The 13,159-nt window shown below is 32.0% G+C and overlaps 1 protein-coding gene across 1 annotated transcript; it reads left to right on the forward strand.

Moving 5' to 3' along the window:
- The first annotated feature begins 10,334 nt into the window (after positions 1–10,334).
- Positions 10,335–11,496, forward strand: LOC141828850 (nudix hydrolase 17, mitochondrial-like). The gene is made up of 5 exons (XM_074716237.1): positions 10,335–10,425; positions 10,539–10,638; positions 10,923–11,006; positions 11,091–11,219; positions 11,352–11,496. The coding sequence occupies exons 1-5, from the start codon at positions 10,352–10,354 to the stop codon at positions 11,466–11,468; spliced, it is 504 nt and encodes a 167-aa protein (XP_074572338.1). The 5' UTR covers positions 10,335–10,351; the 3' UTR covers positions 11,469–11,496.
- Positions 11,497–13,159: the final 1,663 nt, after the last annotated feature.

Raw genomic sequence — 13,159 nt, forward strand, 5'->3', positions numbered from 1 at the left:
ACTGTTCTTGTTCTATATAATTGGTTTTCTGGTAAACGGTACTGCACTTGGAAACCATTTGACATGGTACAATAAATGATTGCAACTATTGATTTTTTTTCTATTTGAATTATCATAACATATTGATTTCCTCAAACTGTTTATTTCTGAAGGGTTAGATTCAGATAATCATCCTTTCCTAAAAGCAATATCTGTGATGAGGAAAATGCCAAAAAAAAAAAACACAAAATTGAAAACTTTTGCCTGTGAATAAAACTAATTTTATTTCATTATTTTATAATTATAGTGCCATGAAATCGAATTCTGGATTATAAACAAATCTAGAATGGAAATTGGTGCATATTTCTAGAGATTATCGAGAATTGATGTCCGCCTGGTTGTGACTTAGCATAATGCAGTCTGTTGTAATACAAAACACTTAATCCAGGAGCATGCCATTTGTGCAAGGTAATCACTAGTCACTGAATGAAGATGATAGAAGCAAGAGCGTGTGGCCAGAGTGAAAAACTGATGATCTTTGGAAGATACGCTCAATGAATTGGTAGTGACGGGGATAAAGGAGTGCCAATGGATGATTACATTTGGGATTAATAGGAAAGTAATCAAGCAATTTGTTGATGCATTCATGAGGATAACAACTAAATCCAATACATATTTTACACGATGAATTTTATTTATAGTTTTTGACGCACTTATCTAGTCCTTTTGTTGCTAAACTGAACTAATTGGTTTTCATTGTAACTGAATAAGCAGGTTCATAAAGCACAAAATATTGCCTCAAAGAGAGGGAGGCTCTTGACTGAAGACTTTCTGTATCTCATTCGGAAGGTATGATGTGTTCGATTTCTGATATACAATCTCTGTTTTTGTTTTCCTTTTTCAATAAAAAAGTATTATTTAATTGGAGATTACTATGATTCTTACAAAGTGGTCATGACAAATTACTTAGCTCTTGTCACATCATGTGGTTTGTTTACTTCCTCTGGTCCTTAAGAATTTAATGTTGCATGTTGCTTCTGATTGTTCATTTCAACTTTGGCTTTGCTTAGTTTTAAATCGTAGTTAATAGCCAAAGAAGAATTGCTATTCTTAATGTATATCAATCAACATTCGAGTATTAATGAAGAGATTTTTTTTATCTGTAATCCATAACCTGACAAAAGATTGGTTTAACAGAGGAAAAAGTTGTACAAAAATTAACTGTGGACTAGGCTGGAATTCATTCTTAAACCTTTTTTAGGCAGTAAAATTCACTCTTGCAGAATTGAATCCCCATTCAATGTAGAGATTTACTTGCCTCTGGCCTGGATGCCTTCAAGTTATCCAGTTTATTTTCTTCTTGCTTTATTCCATGGTACCACTACTCATGGGTGTCATGCCAATAGGGGTGGGTATGTGTTGGGGATTCAGGAAAAACGTGACCAAGATTGATTCAGAATGTAAAATAAAATCCTGAATTTATAAAAGAAAACCTTTTTTCAGTTTGATTCAGTGTGTAAAATAAAAACCTGAATTTGTTGCTTTGGCCCATTTCTGCAAGCCAATGTCTAACAACTCTGCCATACACTAAAATCTGTAACTAAGTTTTCTGTTTTTTTTTTTTTTTTTAATTAACAGTATCCACCAAAGCTTCATCGGTCCACTGAACTGTTGGCGATGCATGAAGAGCTTAAGCTAGCTAGAAAAGCCTTTGATGTGAATGAAGATTCTTTGGCAAATGCTGAGTAAATCTGAAAGGGTTCACCTGTACATTTTATAGGGACAGGAGGCGGATACGCTTTGAATGTTGTGGTGTTATGACAAGGCTCTGACTTACTAGGGTGCAAGCGATGTTTTGGTGCTTTAGAAACACAAGGAGGCCAAAACGGTGATGTAAGTAAGACCATAGAGTATTATAATATTCATGAATGAAATTGATATTGGACTCTAGGTCATTCTTCTTCGTTTGATTTGAAACTTATATAAGATAGTAAGTTTGATCCAGTAAGCATTCTCGGATAGTTTAGTAATTAATAAAATTATGTGTAAATTTATTTAATGCCTAATTATGATCTTATCTTTTATTTGAATCTAATATACATATATATTTATAATATTACATAAAGTCAATGCTTTATAGAATTTTTTAAAATTAAAAATTTTAAATTATCTATAATATGTCAAAATGGTCCAATAGAATAAATATGCTATGGATCTGGAATTTGATATCCTCGTAGGATTTATCTAGTATTAGATTATTTTGGATAAATTATATACTTGTTGGCATTTCATATACTTTATACATTGTAGGATGTCTATAATTTACTTAATTACATTATTGTAATAGTTTAATATCTTTATTTGATTATGCATTATTTTAAATTCATTAAAAAAAAGTCACCTGTTTACATAATGTTTAGAAAACAAAGATATGAATTACAATATTGTTCTCTTTAATTTAATTAAATTAGGATAATACTTTTAATTTTAAATTCTAGTATAGAAGTTATTTACATTTTATAGACATGTAAAATTTTAAGTTTTTGTTTTATATTAAGAGTATTTTATATTGGTGCGTGACATACGATAGAAGCTGATAGTGGCCTTCGACCCTCTTAAATTTTAATTTCTTAAAAATATTATAATATTATTATTATAACATCTTTTATATATATATAAAAATATTGATGTTTTTTTTGATTGCTCTGTTGACTGACCTTTTTCTGTTTAATATTGTGTAAATATTGTTAATTTGATCGACTCATATAAATTAAAATGTTATAGTTGATTATTACGGAGGAAGATAAAATAGAGATTCGATCTTTGTCCACTTTAATAAATCTATCTCGCAATAATCAACTCAATCATGTTCCAAGATAATCTTTTTTATTAACACAAATATTATTGATGATTGAAAAGATACTCTACGTCGTCATCGATTTATAACAGTACAAACTTTGGAATATTATTAAAATGTAACACATCTTCTGTAATAAAATATGAAATATGTCACCTCAACGGTTCCACACGGTTGACTTCACAATCATCTACAAGGAGGTAAATCGAGAAATTATAGTTAGCCACGAGGGAGAAGAATATTATTTTGATTTCGTTAAAATTTAAATTTTTATCTTCTTCTGTAATTCTATTTTATCGTAATTAATTTAGTTATGTTTCGAAAAAAAAATATATAACACATCAATATAATAGGGCCATGGGCATGAAAAGACTGATATCAAAAGCAGTCAATTAAATCGCTTAAAACGAGTTCCACAAATTTCCAAATTAAGGCACATTTTAAATTTGGGAATGTTCAAAAAAAATTATATAGAAGTTTCGTATTTTTTTAAATGGCACACCTGATATATTTTTTTTCTCTCTTTACTTTTTCCTTAAATTATTTAAATTTTAATCCATATAGATAATCTTCTCAATTTATTTATTTTTAATCTTAATTTTGAAATTTTAAGAAAAATTTAAAATACATAAAAGAAAATTAATAAAATATAAAAAATTTTGTTCTATTTTTAATATCTAGCTATCAAAGAATAAAAAATAAATTTATTAAAGTTGATTTTATTAATAAAAACAATTTTAAAAATAGAATAAAAAATTATTTTGGTGTTGATCTTAAGATATCAATATCGATCACAACTTAAACACGTAGTGCTGGTTTCTAAATACCAATATCAAAGTTTCAAATTATTTCAAACATGGTTGGGAGAACTTTAAAATAATAAACGAAAATTTATTTAGACTTATGTTAACCTAATAAACCCATAGAAATTGAAATTAATCTAATCGAAACTCTATAAGTCCATGGTCAAAATTCATTAATGAATTTAAGGGATTTAGATTTCTAAAAACTTATAATGAGATGAAGATGGGACGGTGTAAAAAGGATATATGATGATAAATTATGGTACTAAATCTCCTACGCGAAATTATAGACACGTGATAATTGACACAAAGTCTGAAACTTTCTAAACCTTTTGAACAATGCTGTTAATCATGTACGATGATAACGGAGGACACCATTAAACTCTAGAACACTATAAAAATCTACAAGAGTCGAAATGAATCTGATCAAATCTCTCTAGGTCCATTAATTGATTTTAACCAGAACTTATTGATAGATCTAAACGATTTTGATTTTTGAAATTTTACAATTAGATAGAAGTGTAAATAAAAATTTATTTTGTAATTAATTAGCGATTGAAAATTTATTTGGTCGCTACTTAAATATCGAAATATTATTCGGTCGCAAATTAACGATCAACCATACGATCAAAAATTTATTCTATCCTTAATTAGGATATTGAAATTTTATTCGATCTCAATCAGCGATCAAAAATTTATTCTGTCCTTAATTAGGATATTGAAATTTTATTCGATCTGAATCAGCAACCAAAATTTTATTCCGCTGTCAATTAAGTTTTGAAAATTTTATTTGATAGTTATTTAACGACCAAAGAATAATTCTATAATTAATTTAGTCATTAATTAATAATTTCTGGTAGCGACGCATCCTTCGTTCGCTCTTATCATGGAAATAATTCTATCATTGAGGTCATTAATTTTGTCCAGGTTGGCGGAGCAGATTGCGGAGAGGCGAGAAGAAATATATATAAATGTTTATGTTTTCAAAGTAATGATCCAAAATTTTAGTTGTTTCTAAACTTTTAGTTGTTCAGTAATCTGTTTTAGTTTAAAGACGTGCAAAGAAACAATTATCGCATGAATAAACAGTCGCATACATACTTTTTTGTGATTATACTTTTCAGCCAATAAGACCTTTAGAAGCCTCCAACTAGTGATGGGTTAATAGTCGATAGTCATCCGGCTACAAATCCTCGAGTGAATGTTGACCTTCAGTGTCAATTTGGGCTAGCTTGGGTTTGGTTGGGTCCATAGAGCTTAATTTTTAAAATAAAATAATTAAATATTTTAAAATATATACAAATAACAAAATTTAAAAAAATTAAAATCACAGAAAATAAAACAATTGTTATATATATATATATATCCCATTTTATTTGATTAGTTTTTATATTTATTAAATAGTTTACTAGGACGGCGATGGTGATACTGATACCGCATACTAGAAGCTACCAACTAGCGAGTAGCGCGGGATATATATAAACGACCGGATCGACTTCGAATGGTAATTGGCCTGGACTGATCTCTAGGGATTCGACGGAAAGCAAAGGATAGAACTCGCCTCCGATCTCGCTAGAGTTTCCTCTCTGAAACGTCGGACTTTGTGTCTTTCGCTTGCGTTTTTCTGTGGCGGCTTGTTTCTTTTCTGCAATCGGTTTCGCACGCTTCATTGTAGGCTTACCCTTTTTTATGATTTCTGTTGGAATTGTAGTTGGAAATTTTCGGACTCGACGTTGGCTTCACGTTTTAGTGTTCTCAGGGTTTCATCTTATAAATACGTGAATTTAGTATTGGTCCGTGTTTCGTTCCTATGGATGTACCTGTCGCGAATTTTTGGATCGATCTTTGATAAATTTGGGTCTTTCTGTAGGTCAAGCAATGCACAATTCCTCTTCTTCTGGCGCTCTGGCAAAGCCAAGGGTGGCGTCATCGCAGGCGTCGGAAGCTTCTCTAAAGCGCAAACGCGGCGTCTTTCAGAAAGATTGTAAGAATAATAACCTCTTATTCTTCTTCTTCATGCTTTCTGTTTAGGGGTCAAAACTTCTTTATAATGTAACTGATACTTTTGCGATTAGCTTAGCAGCGAAGCGAAGATCAAAGCTCTATGTTTTCGCTTTCCTTTTTTTTATTTGTCGTAAATTTCGTTTTCAGATAGTCTACCAGGTGACTGAACTAGATTTTTTCTTTCTCTCAATGACATGCTTCATACTTTCCGCAAGCATTCTTTACTTTTCGTGTTGTGGTTATTGTCTGCGCAATTATCTTGAGAACAGGGTGCTACAATTCCTCCTGTTCACACTTATAGGCGAACATCATTTTCTATGGTTTCTCTCATCTTCTTTTGAGTAATGTGTTATGGTTTTAATTCAACGTAGAATTTATGTTTCTGATATATTATTTTGGCCAGGTAAGCCTATAAAAGTAGCATTGAGTTCTTCAACACACTGCAATTATTGCAAGTTGACTTAGTCGGTGCGTTAGCTAGCATTAAGTGCAGTTAGAGGTTCCTATGTCTCAAAAACAGTTCTGTAAACCTTTGGGGTTGGTTGTTACTCCTGATTTCCTTGAATTTCATCATGGATTAGTGTTGGTTTCAAAATCTAGATATTCAGTTCTGAAAATTTTAAAACAATTACATGAATAAACAATATCGGTTGATACTACAATAAGATTAAAGTTTGAATCTTTAAGAATGCAAAAGGTATCAACAGGCGTTTGTATTGTATCCGGGGTATTCTGTTTTTGTTATAGTTGCTATGCTTGTTTAATATGTTGAAGGCATAGGCTATTCAAAAACAAGGAAACATGTGCATGTTGTGTTTGAGCAATGCTAGACTGATAACAATTTCTGATAACAAGATGAAATATCTCATTGAAGCATTAATCTGATGCATATCGTATGTGCATCAGAGGCACATTTTTCATTCTATGATTACTATTCCTATAATTTCTTGTTTTTTGGAAGATATTACTAACAAAAAAGATCCTAACTATCACCTTCTATCATTAGATATGCCATGAGACATGACACTTGAAAACCGAGAGAACTAATAATCATGTGTTAACTATTAAAGGAAGAGCCTTTTTTAATTCATTATTTGAATTCTTACCCATGTTGCTAGTATTTGTTATACAACAGTGGTGTCTTTGTGACAACTTTTGCTTCTAGCTTTTTCTCAAATAATTTATGCAAACATGCTACACAGAAATTGCTTCTTTGTTGATAATTTGTTTCTGTCTAATTGATTCCATATGCAGTGCAACACATGATGTATGGATTTGGCGATGATTCAAATGTGAGTCTTCATTTGTCTAATTATGTCTATTGACTATAATCTACCAATTTCCATTTATCAGTTAGTCACAAATTGGAGCTTAATATATGTCTTTCCTAATCACTTTTTGTTATTAGATTTCCTTCTGATGAGCTATGAGATAGTCTCATGATTTTATTCAGGATCATGTTGAATTTGTTACTTTTCTTTATTGTTGTTGCATGAAAATTTAAGTGGCTAGGGTTTTGTTTTTTATTGCAATACAATATGGTGTGGTTGCACAATAGAACGTGCCAGAATCTTCCTTTACTTGATGTGGATATTTTTTGAGTTGGATGCTAGATTAAGGAAATTGTTTTGTATTTCAGTTCACATCCAAGTATTCGGTTACAAGTGAACCAATGAGACAGATGTTTCCAATGCGATAGGGGTGTTTAGAGGGAGGCTTGACTAGAATTATCTCAAAAAGCGAGATCTTAGGGGTTGACTAGTAGAAGGCTGCTGTTGTGCTTAATAACTTGAAAAATACTTTTCACGTTGTCTTATAGGATTCTTCAAGATGTTTAATATGGTGCTACTCTTTTTAGTTCAGAAGCTTATTATTTCTCCTTGCTACCTACAATTTTTGGGATCTGAATGGATTGATTTTCTTTGCAATTGCACTAGGAATTTTGTAGAAATATTTTCTTACTTTTCTCTTGAAGTTCAATGGTCATTGTTTATTTATGTGGTTGGTTCCTTGCTTACGTTGCAGCCTCTTCCAGAAACTGTTTCTTTGGTGGAGGACATTATTGTAGAATACATCACTGATATGGTAACCATAGTTTATTTTCTTTTAATGGTTCCAGTAGTCATAACAACTACTCTGGAAAGTTTAGTTTTTGTTATATGTATATGAATTTCTTTTGCAATGCAGTTGAGGCTTAATCATCAGAGTGTTACAGCTATAACATCTTATGATGTATTGCCAAATGATAGTTCTATTTGAACATATAAAACAATAGACTTCAGTGACTAAACAGAAAGGTATGAAAAATATGAAGAATCAGAATACCTTGTGGCATACTAATGCATAGAAAATCAAGAATAATATTTTATTATACAAATTCTTTTGGTCGACTCAATATAAGATGAGTAAAAGAGCCAAATTATTTCCAACTCTGGATATTTGTTATTGGATAGAAAGATGATTGGACAAATAGCTTCGCTTATGTTTAAATATAAAATTGTCAAGTTATCTTCTCTTCTAATCCTTGTCTTACTTATTGTTTGTTGTTTGTTGAGGTTTTTGAGGCAAAGGGTTCCATGATCATATGAACTTTGGAATCAATTTGACTGTGTCTGGAACAATAAATTGATTCTAGCTTGTGTTGTGGAAGAGATTTATACAACTGTTCTTGTTCAATATAATTGGTTTTCTGGTAACAGTGCTGCACTTGAAAACCATTTGACATGGTACAATAAATGATTACAACTATTGAATTTTTTTCCCTATATATTTGAATTATCATAACATATTGATTTCCTCAAACTGGTTAAATTCAGATAATCACCCTTTCCTAAAAGCAATATCTGTGATGACGAAAATGCCAAGAAAAAAATACACAAAATTGAAAACTTATGCCTGTGAATAAAACTGATTTTATTTCATTATTCTATAATTATAATGCCATGAAATCGAATTCTGGATTATAAACAAATTTAGAATGAAAATTGGTGTGTATTTTTAGAGATTATCTAGAATTGATGTCAACCTGGTTGTGATTTAGCATAATGCAGTCTGTTGTAATACAAAACACTTAATTCAGTAGCATGTCATTTGTGTAAGGTAATCACTAGTCACTTAATGAAGATGATAGGACCAAGAGTGTGTGGTGAGCGTGAAAAACTGATAATCTTAAGAAGATACGCTCAATGAATTATTGGTAGTGATGGGGGATAAAAGGGCGCCAATAGATGATTACAATTGTGATTAATGGGAAAGTAATTAAGCAATTTGTTGATGCATTCATGATGAGATCGATGGTATAAAATTGTTTGACGACGGATTCCATCGATAAAGCAATTCAGTCGCTAAAGTCATTAATTTTGTTCATATTGGCGGAGATGTGGAAAGTGCGGAGCACAGTGATTAGGTTATTAATTTATTGGTGGAGATGTACAGAGTGCGGAGCACAGTCACAAAGGTCATTAATTTTGTCCATATGTTGATGGAGATGTGTAGAGTGAGTAGCAGTGAGAGAAATATATATGTACATGTATAAAACCCTAACCTAACCTGTACGGATGAAACCTAACCTCAGCTTAACCTCAATAGCAAGAGAGAATGAACCTAACCTAATTCGGAGGAAACGTAATCTCAGCTTAACCTTATGAGATGATGAAAAAGAAAAGACAAGTTTTTTTTATCAATATCAATTTTTTTTTTATAGAAAGCTTAAAACTATGAGTGAGCTAGGTATTAGAAATTTAATTAACTATTAGGACTTTCAGTAGCTAAGCTAATTTAGAGTAGGTTCATTATTATTAATGAATTTTGATCCAAATTTATTGATGAATTTAAAGAATTTTGATCAAACTATTTCAACTTTTATGGATTTATTAGATGAACTTGAATTCAAATAAGTCTTCATTTACCATTTTAAGACCTCTCAATAATATTCAAAATGATTTAAAATTTTTAAAATATTATGGTGTTAATATCACTATTATGGTGTTGATCTTAGAAACCAACGTTATAACAATGTTGATATTTAAGTTGTAGTATTGATTTTTAAAATCAATATTGAAGAGATTTTTTTTATTTTATTTATTTATCAAATTAGTTCTCATTATTAATTTTATTTTTTTATATTGGATATTAAAACAATAGGGGAAATTATTTGTTTACTAATCTTCTTTTATATTTTTTAAATGTTTTTATTAAAATTTTAAAGTTAAATAAATTTAAAAAATTATTTTTTAAAGTTAATTAAAATTTAATCTAAGAGAAAATAAAAAAAATATTAAAGGTATAGGAGAGCGAAAAGAAAAAAAAAGTATATTTAAGATGCAACTAAATAAATTAATGAATAATGCGTTGGTGACGAGTCGACTGATTATGCGAGCGGCCTTTGCGGCGGTTTGAAGGAACCGGTGAAATCAAACAAAAGCCGAAGAAATGACGGCGAAGCAGCGAGTGAACCGATCCGTACTCGCCAAGTCTTCCAAGTTTCCTACTGCTGTAAGGCACAGTGGGCCCACTGCTGCAATAACTTCCCGTCTCGTCCCTCCCTTCCCTCCTCTCCTATTTATAGCCCCGCCCTTCTCCCCGGCTCTTCTTCTAACCGAAGCTGCAACAACCCTTATCCCTCTCCCTCAGGCCTCAGCATTCGATCGATCGATCGATCGATCGATCTCATTTCTGTATAACCTCGTTGAGGAGGAAGCGATCGGGGATGGCGATATTGGTTTCTCGCTGGGGAAGGCAATTCCAGCGCTACAGCAAGGCCGGGAATCGCCTCGTAGTCGGGTAACCAAATCGATTGCTTCTTGGACTATCGATGTTGAAGATCGAGTGCGCCTTTACGAACGCTAGGTTTTTTGTCTCCCGATCAAATCTTTATTGGCTTTTATGGCGTCCAGGTGCATTCCTTACAAGTTTAATCCCGGGGAAGAGCTCGATAAATCCGTGGAGGTTCTCGTCATCAGCTCGCCCAAAGGGAACGGCTTGCTGTTCCCAAAGGTGTGTGTTGAAAATATTGAGTATTTTTCTCGATGGCTTCTAGAATTAGCTAGCAAAATTTTTAACTGAACAGGCGCTTCAGCTAAATAGATTGAAATTTGATCTTCAAATTAGTGTTGTCTGATTCGGTGATTCCCTTTTTAAGATTTTGATTGCTGTTCTTAAATTATCGCTTCTTTTGATGCTTCTCTTCCTTACGTAACTTATACCCTATTTTTCGCTCGAATTGAATCACATTGTCTCTATTAAAGGTGGCGAATGAATGTTTTCTTGTGTATTGTCAGGGTGGCTGGGAGATTGATGAGACCATAAACGAAGCAGTCTCAAGGGAGGCAATGGAGGAGGCCGGAGTGAAGGGCAACATTGAGGTCAGCTTAGCTTCCTCTCTGATCGTGACTCGAATCCTTTATATCTTTTGGCACCACTGTTGATAGCTTTTCTTAGTGATGCAGAAGAAACTTGGGAAATGGAGGTACAAGAGCAGAACCTATGATGCATACTACGAAGGCATCATGTTCCCTCTAAATGTCACAGAGGAACTTGGAGATTGGCCAGAGATGCACACGAGAGAGCGCAAATGGGTGAATAAATTAAAAACTTCAAGTCATACTGAACTCGCTTGTGATCTAAACTACTCGAAATTTAAATTTCATTATGCTGATTCAACGAATTAATTAGCGCTTCTGGTTCACGATATTGATATGATGTTTCAGGTGACAGTGTCTGAAGCCATGGAAGGATGCCAGCGCCCATGGATGAAAGAAGCATTGGAGAGGCTCGTGGAGAGGCTCTCTAACTCGACCATTATCACAGCAACCCCACCATTTTAATTTTTTTTTATTTCTTGAAAAAGTTTTCATGTAGCTAGTCTTGTGGATGAACTCTCTCATTCCATCAGCTCTCTGAAGGTTTAGCCGAGTTTGATCATTATTCTTTAATTTGCTTCTTTCAGCTAATCATGTTCTTCTTTCTGTTTGCTTAATTGGGTGAATTAAGCTTTCACCCGCGATCTCCTGAAGAGCGTTTTCACTACAGAATTATTTATCTTTATCAATCTTAAAGCATATTTTATGTTGATGCATCCCAACGTTTTACATAAATAATGCACGTAGGTTCATTGAATTAATGCATATGTCTACTTTAGAATTAGAGTACAAGGATGCATGGATGTGAGCTTAGCAAACTACGCTTTTCTTTCTCTCCTTTTGACCATTCGTTGTGGTCTCCAGCCTCCGCTATGGAAAAGCCGGTGATTGATTACGAATCTAAACCAGTTTTTGTAGCGTTATGCTAACATCAACGTTCGTTCATGCATGATTGGTATACGAAGAAGCTCATGTTTTGACTCCAAAATGTCCTATTGAAAAATAAGATAGCCATGTGAAAAATGCCATCGTATATGTCGTGTAAAATAATCCACAGTCCATTCTATATCTTCTTGACACCTCGTGCATTTATTTTCCATATACAGGTTAAGGAAGAAAATGAGAGGCGAAGGAGGTGAAGAAGAGAAGGAGAAGAAAAAAAAAAAAGGGGGGGGGGGGGGGATGATGAACATGGAATATAGCTAGTAACTAGAAGGGGAGAAGAAAGAGGAGGGCAAGAAGCAAATTTCTAGAGAAAGTCAGATAAACAAAGGAAACAAAATTTTCAAAATATCTTCGGATTTTGAAAAGTAATTATGCGAAATAATTTTTTTACTTTTGTGCAATTAAATGAGTATATATATATGCAAACTAATTATAAGTTTTAAGTTAAGCACGCAAACAAAAATAATCAATACATGCCCCTTATTTTTTATATAAAAAAGGTAAAATCTGTCATTTTAATGATTTCACATGGAGAAGAATATTACACATCGAAGTCCTCTTCTACAAACATCATAATTTACATCACTTAAAAACTTTCATTATTAAAAATTATTAAAACACCAAGTTAGTAATTACTATAAAAGCTAGCAATAATTATCTACCCACTAAAAATAAATGAATTTTAATAAATTTTATTAAAGTAAAATGTTTTAGTACCACTGTAATAAAAACTTAACCTAGATGACCGCCACCTTACTGAAATCTAGTGAATATCAAAGATTTGCTATTAAATCTTATCTTTATCATTTGAGAAAAAAACCACTTATTTTTTCTTTATCTTTTTTTTTTCTAGTGCCTTTATCTTTTCCACGTCCATATATAAATACGTTGATTTTTCGAAATCTAGTGCCTTTATCATTTGAGAAATCTAGTGCCTTTAACATTCTTTTTACGAATATGTGCACATGCATATATAAATACGTTGATTTTTTAATAAAAAATAATAATGGATTCCATTACCTCCACTCAGTAATCTTGACAGCTATTAGAAATGGTCATGATGAAATAATTTTATATTGAATTTAACCAAGGAATAAAAAAATATCACATCTAAATAATTAGGATAAAGATGATTTGACGTTTAATTCAAAAGATAATCCATGCACGAAGAACATAGATCATATATATATATATATATATATATATATATG

The sequence above is a fragment of the Curcuma longa genome, chromosome 1 (genome assembly GCF_044706935.1).
Source record: "Curcuma longa cultivar G26 ecotype Majalengka, Jawa Barat chromosome 1, ITB_CL_G26_1.1, whole genome shotgun sequence".
NCBI lineage: Eukaryota > Viridiplantae > Streptophyta > Magnoliopsida > Zingiberales > Zingiberaceae > Curcuma > Curcuma longa.

Bases quoted from the DNA above. Each gene is read 5' to 3' on its own strand.
- LOC141828850 (XM_074716237.1), top strand. From the start codon at position 10,352: ATGGCGATATTGGTTTCTCGCTGGGGAAGGCAATTCCAGCGCTACAGC. The intron at 10,639-10,922 runs GTGTGTGTTGAA...GTGTATTGTCAG, and splicing joins ACGGCTTGCTGTTCCCAAAG to GGTGGCTGGGAGATTGATGA. The intron at 11,220-11,351 runs GTGAATAAATTA...ATGATGTTTCAG, and splicing joins ACACGAGAGAGCGCAAATGG to GTGACAGTGTCTGAAGCCAT.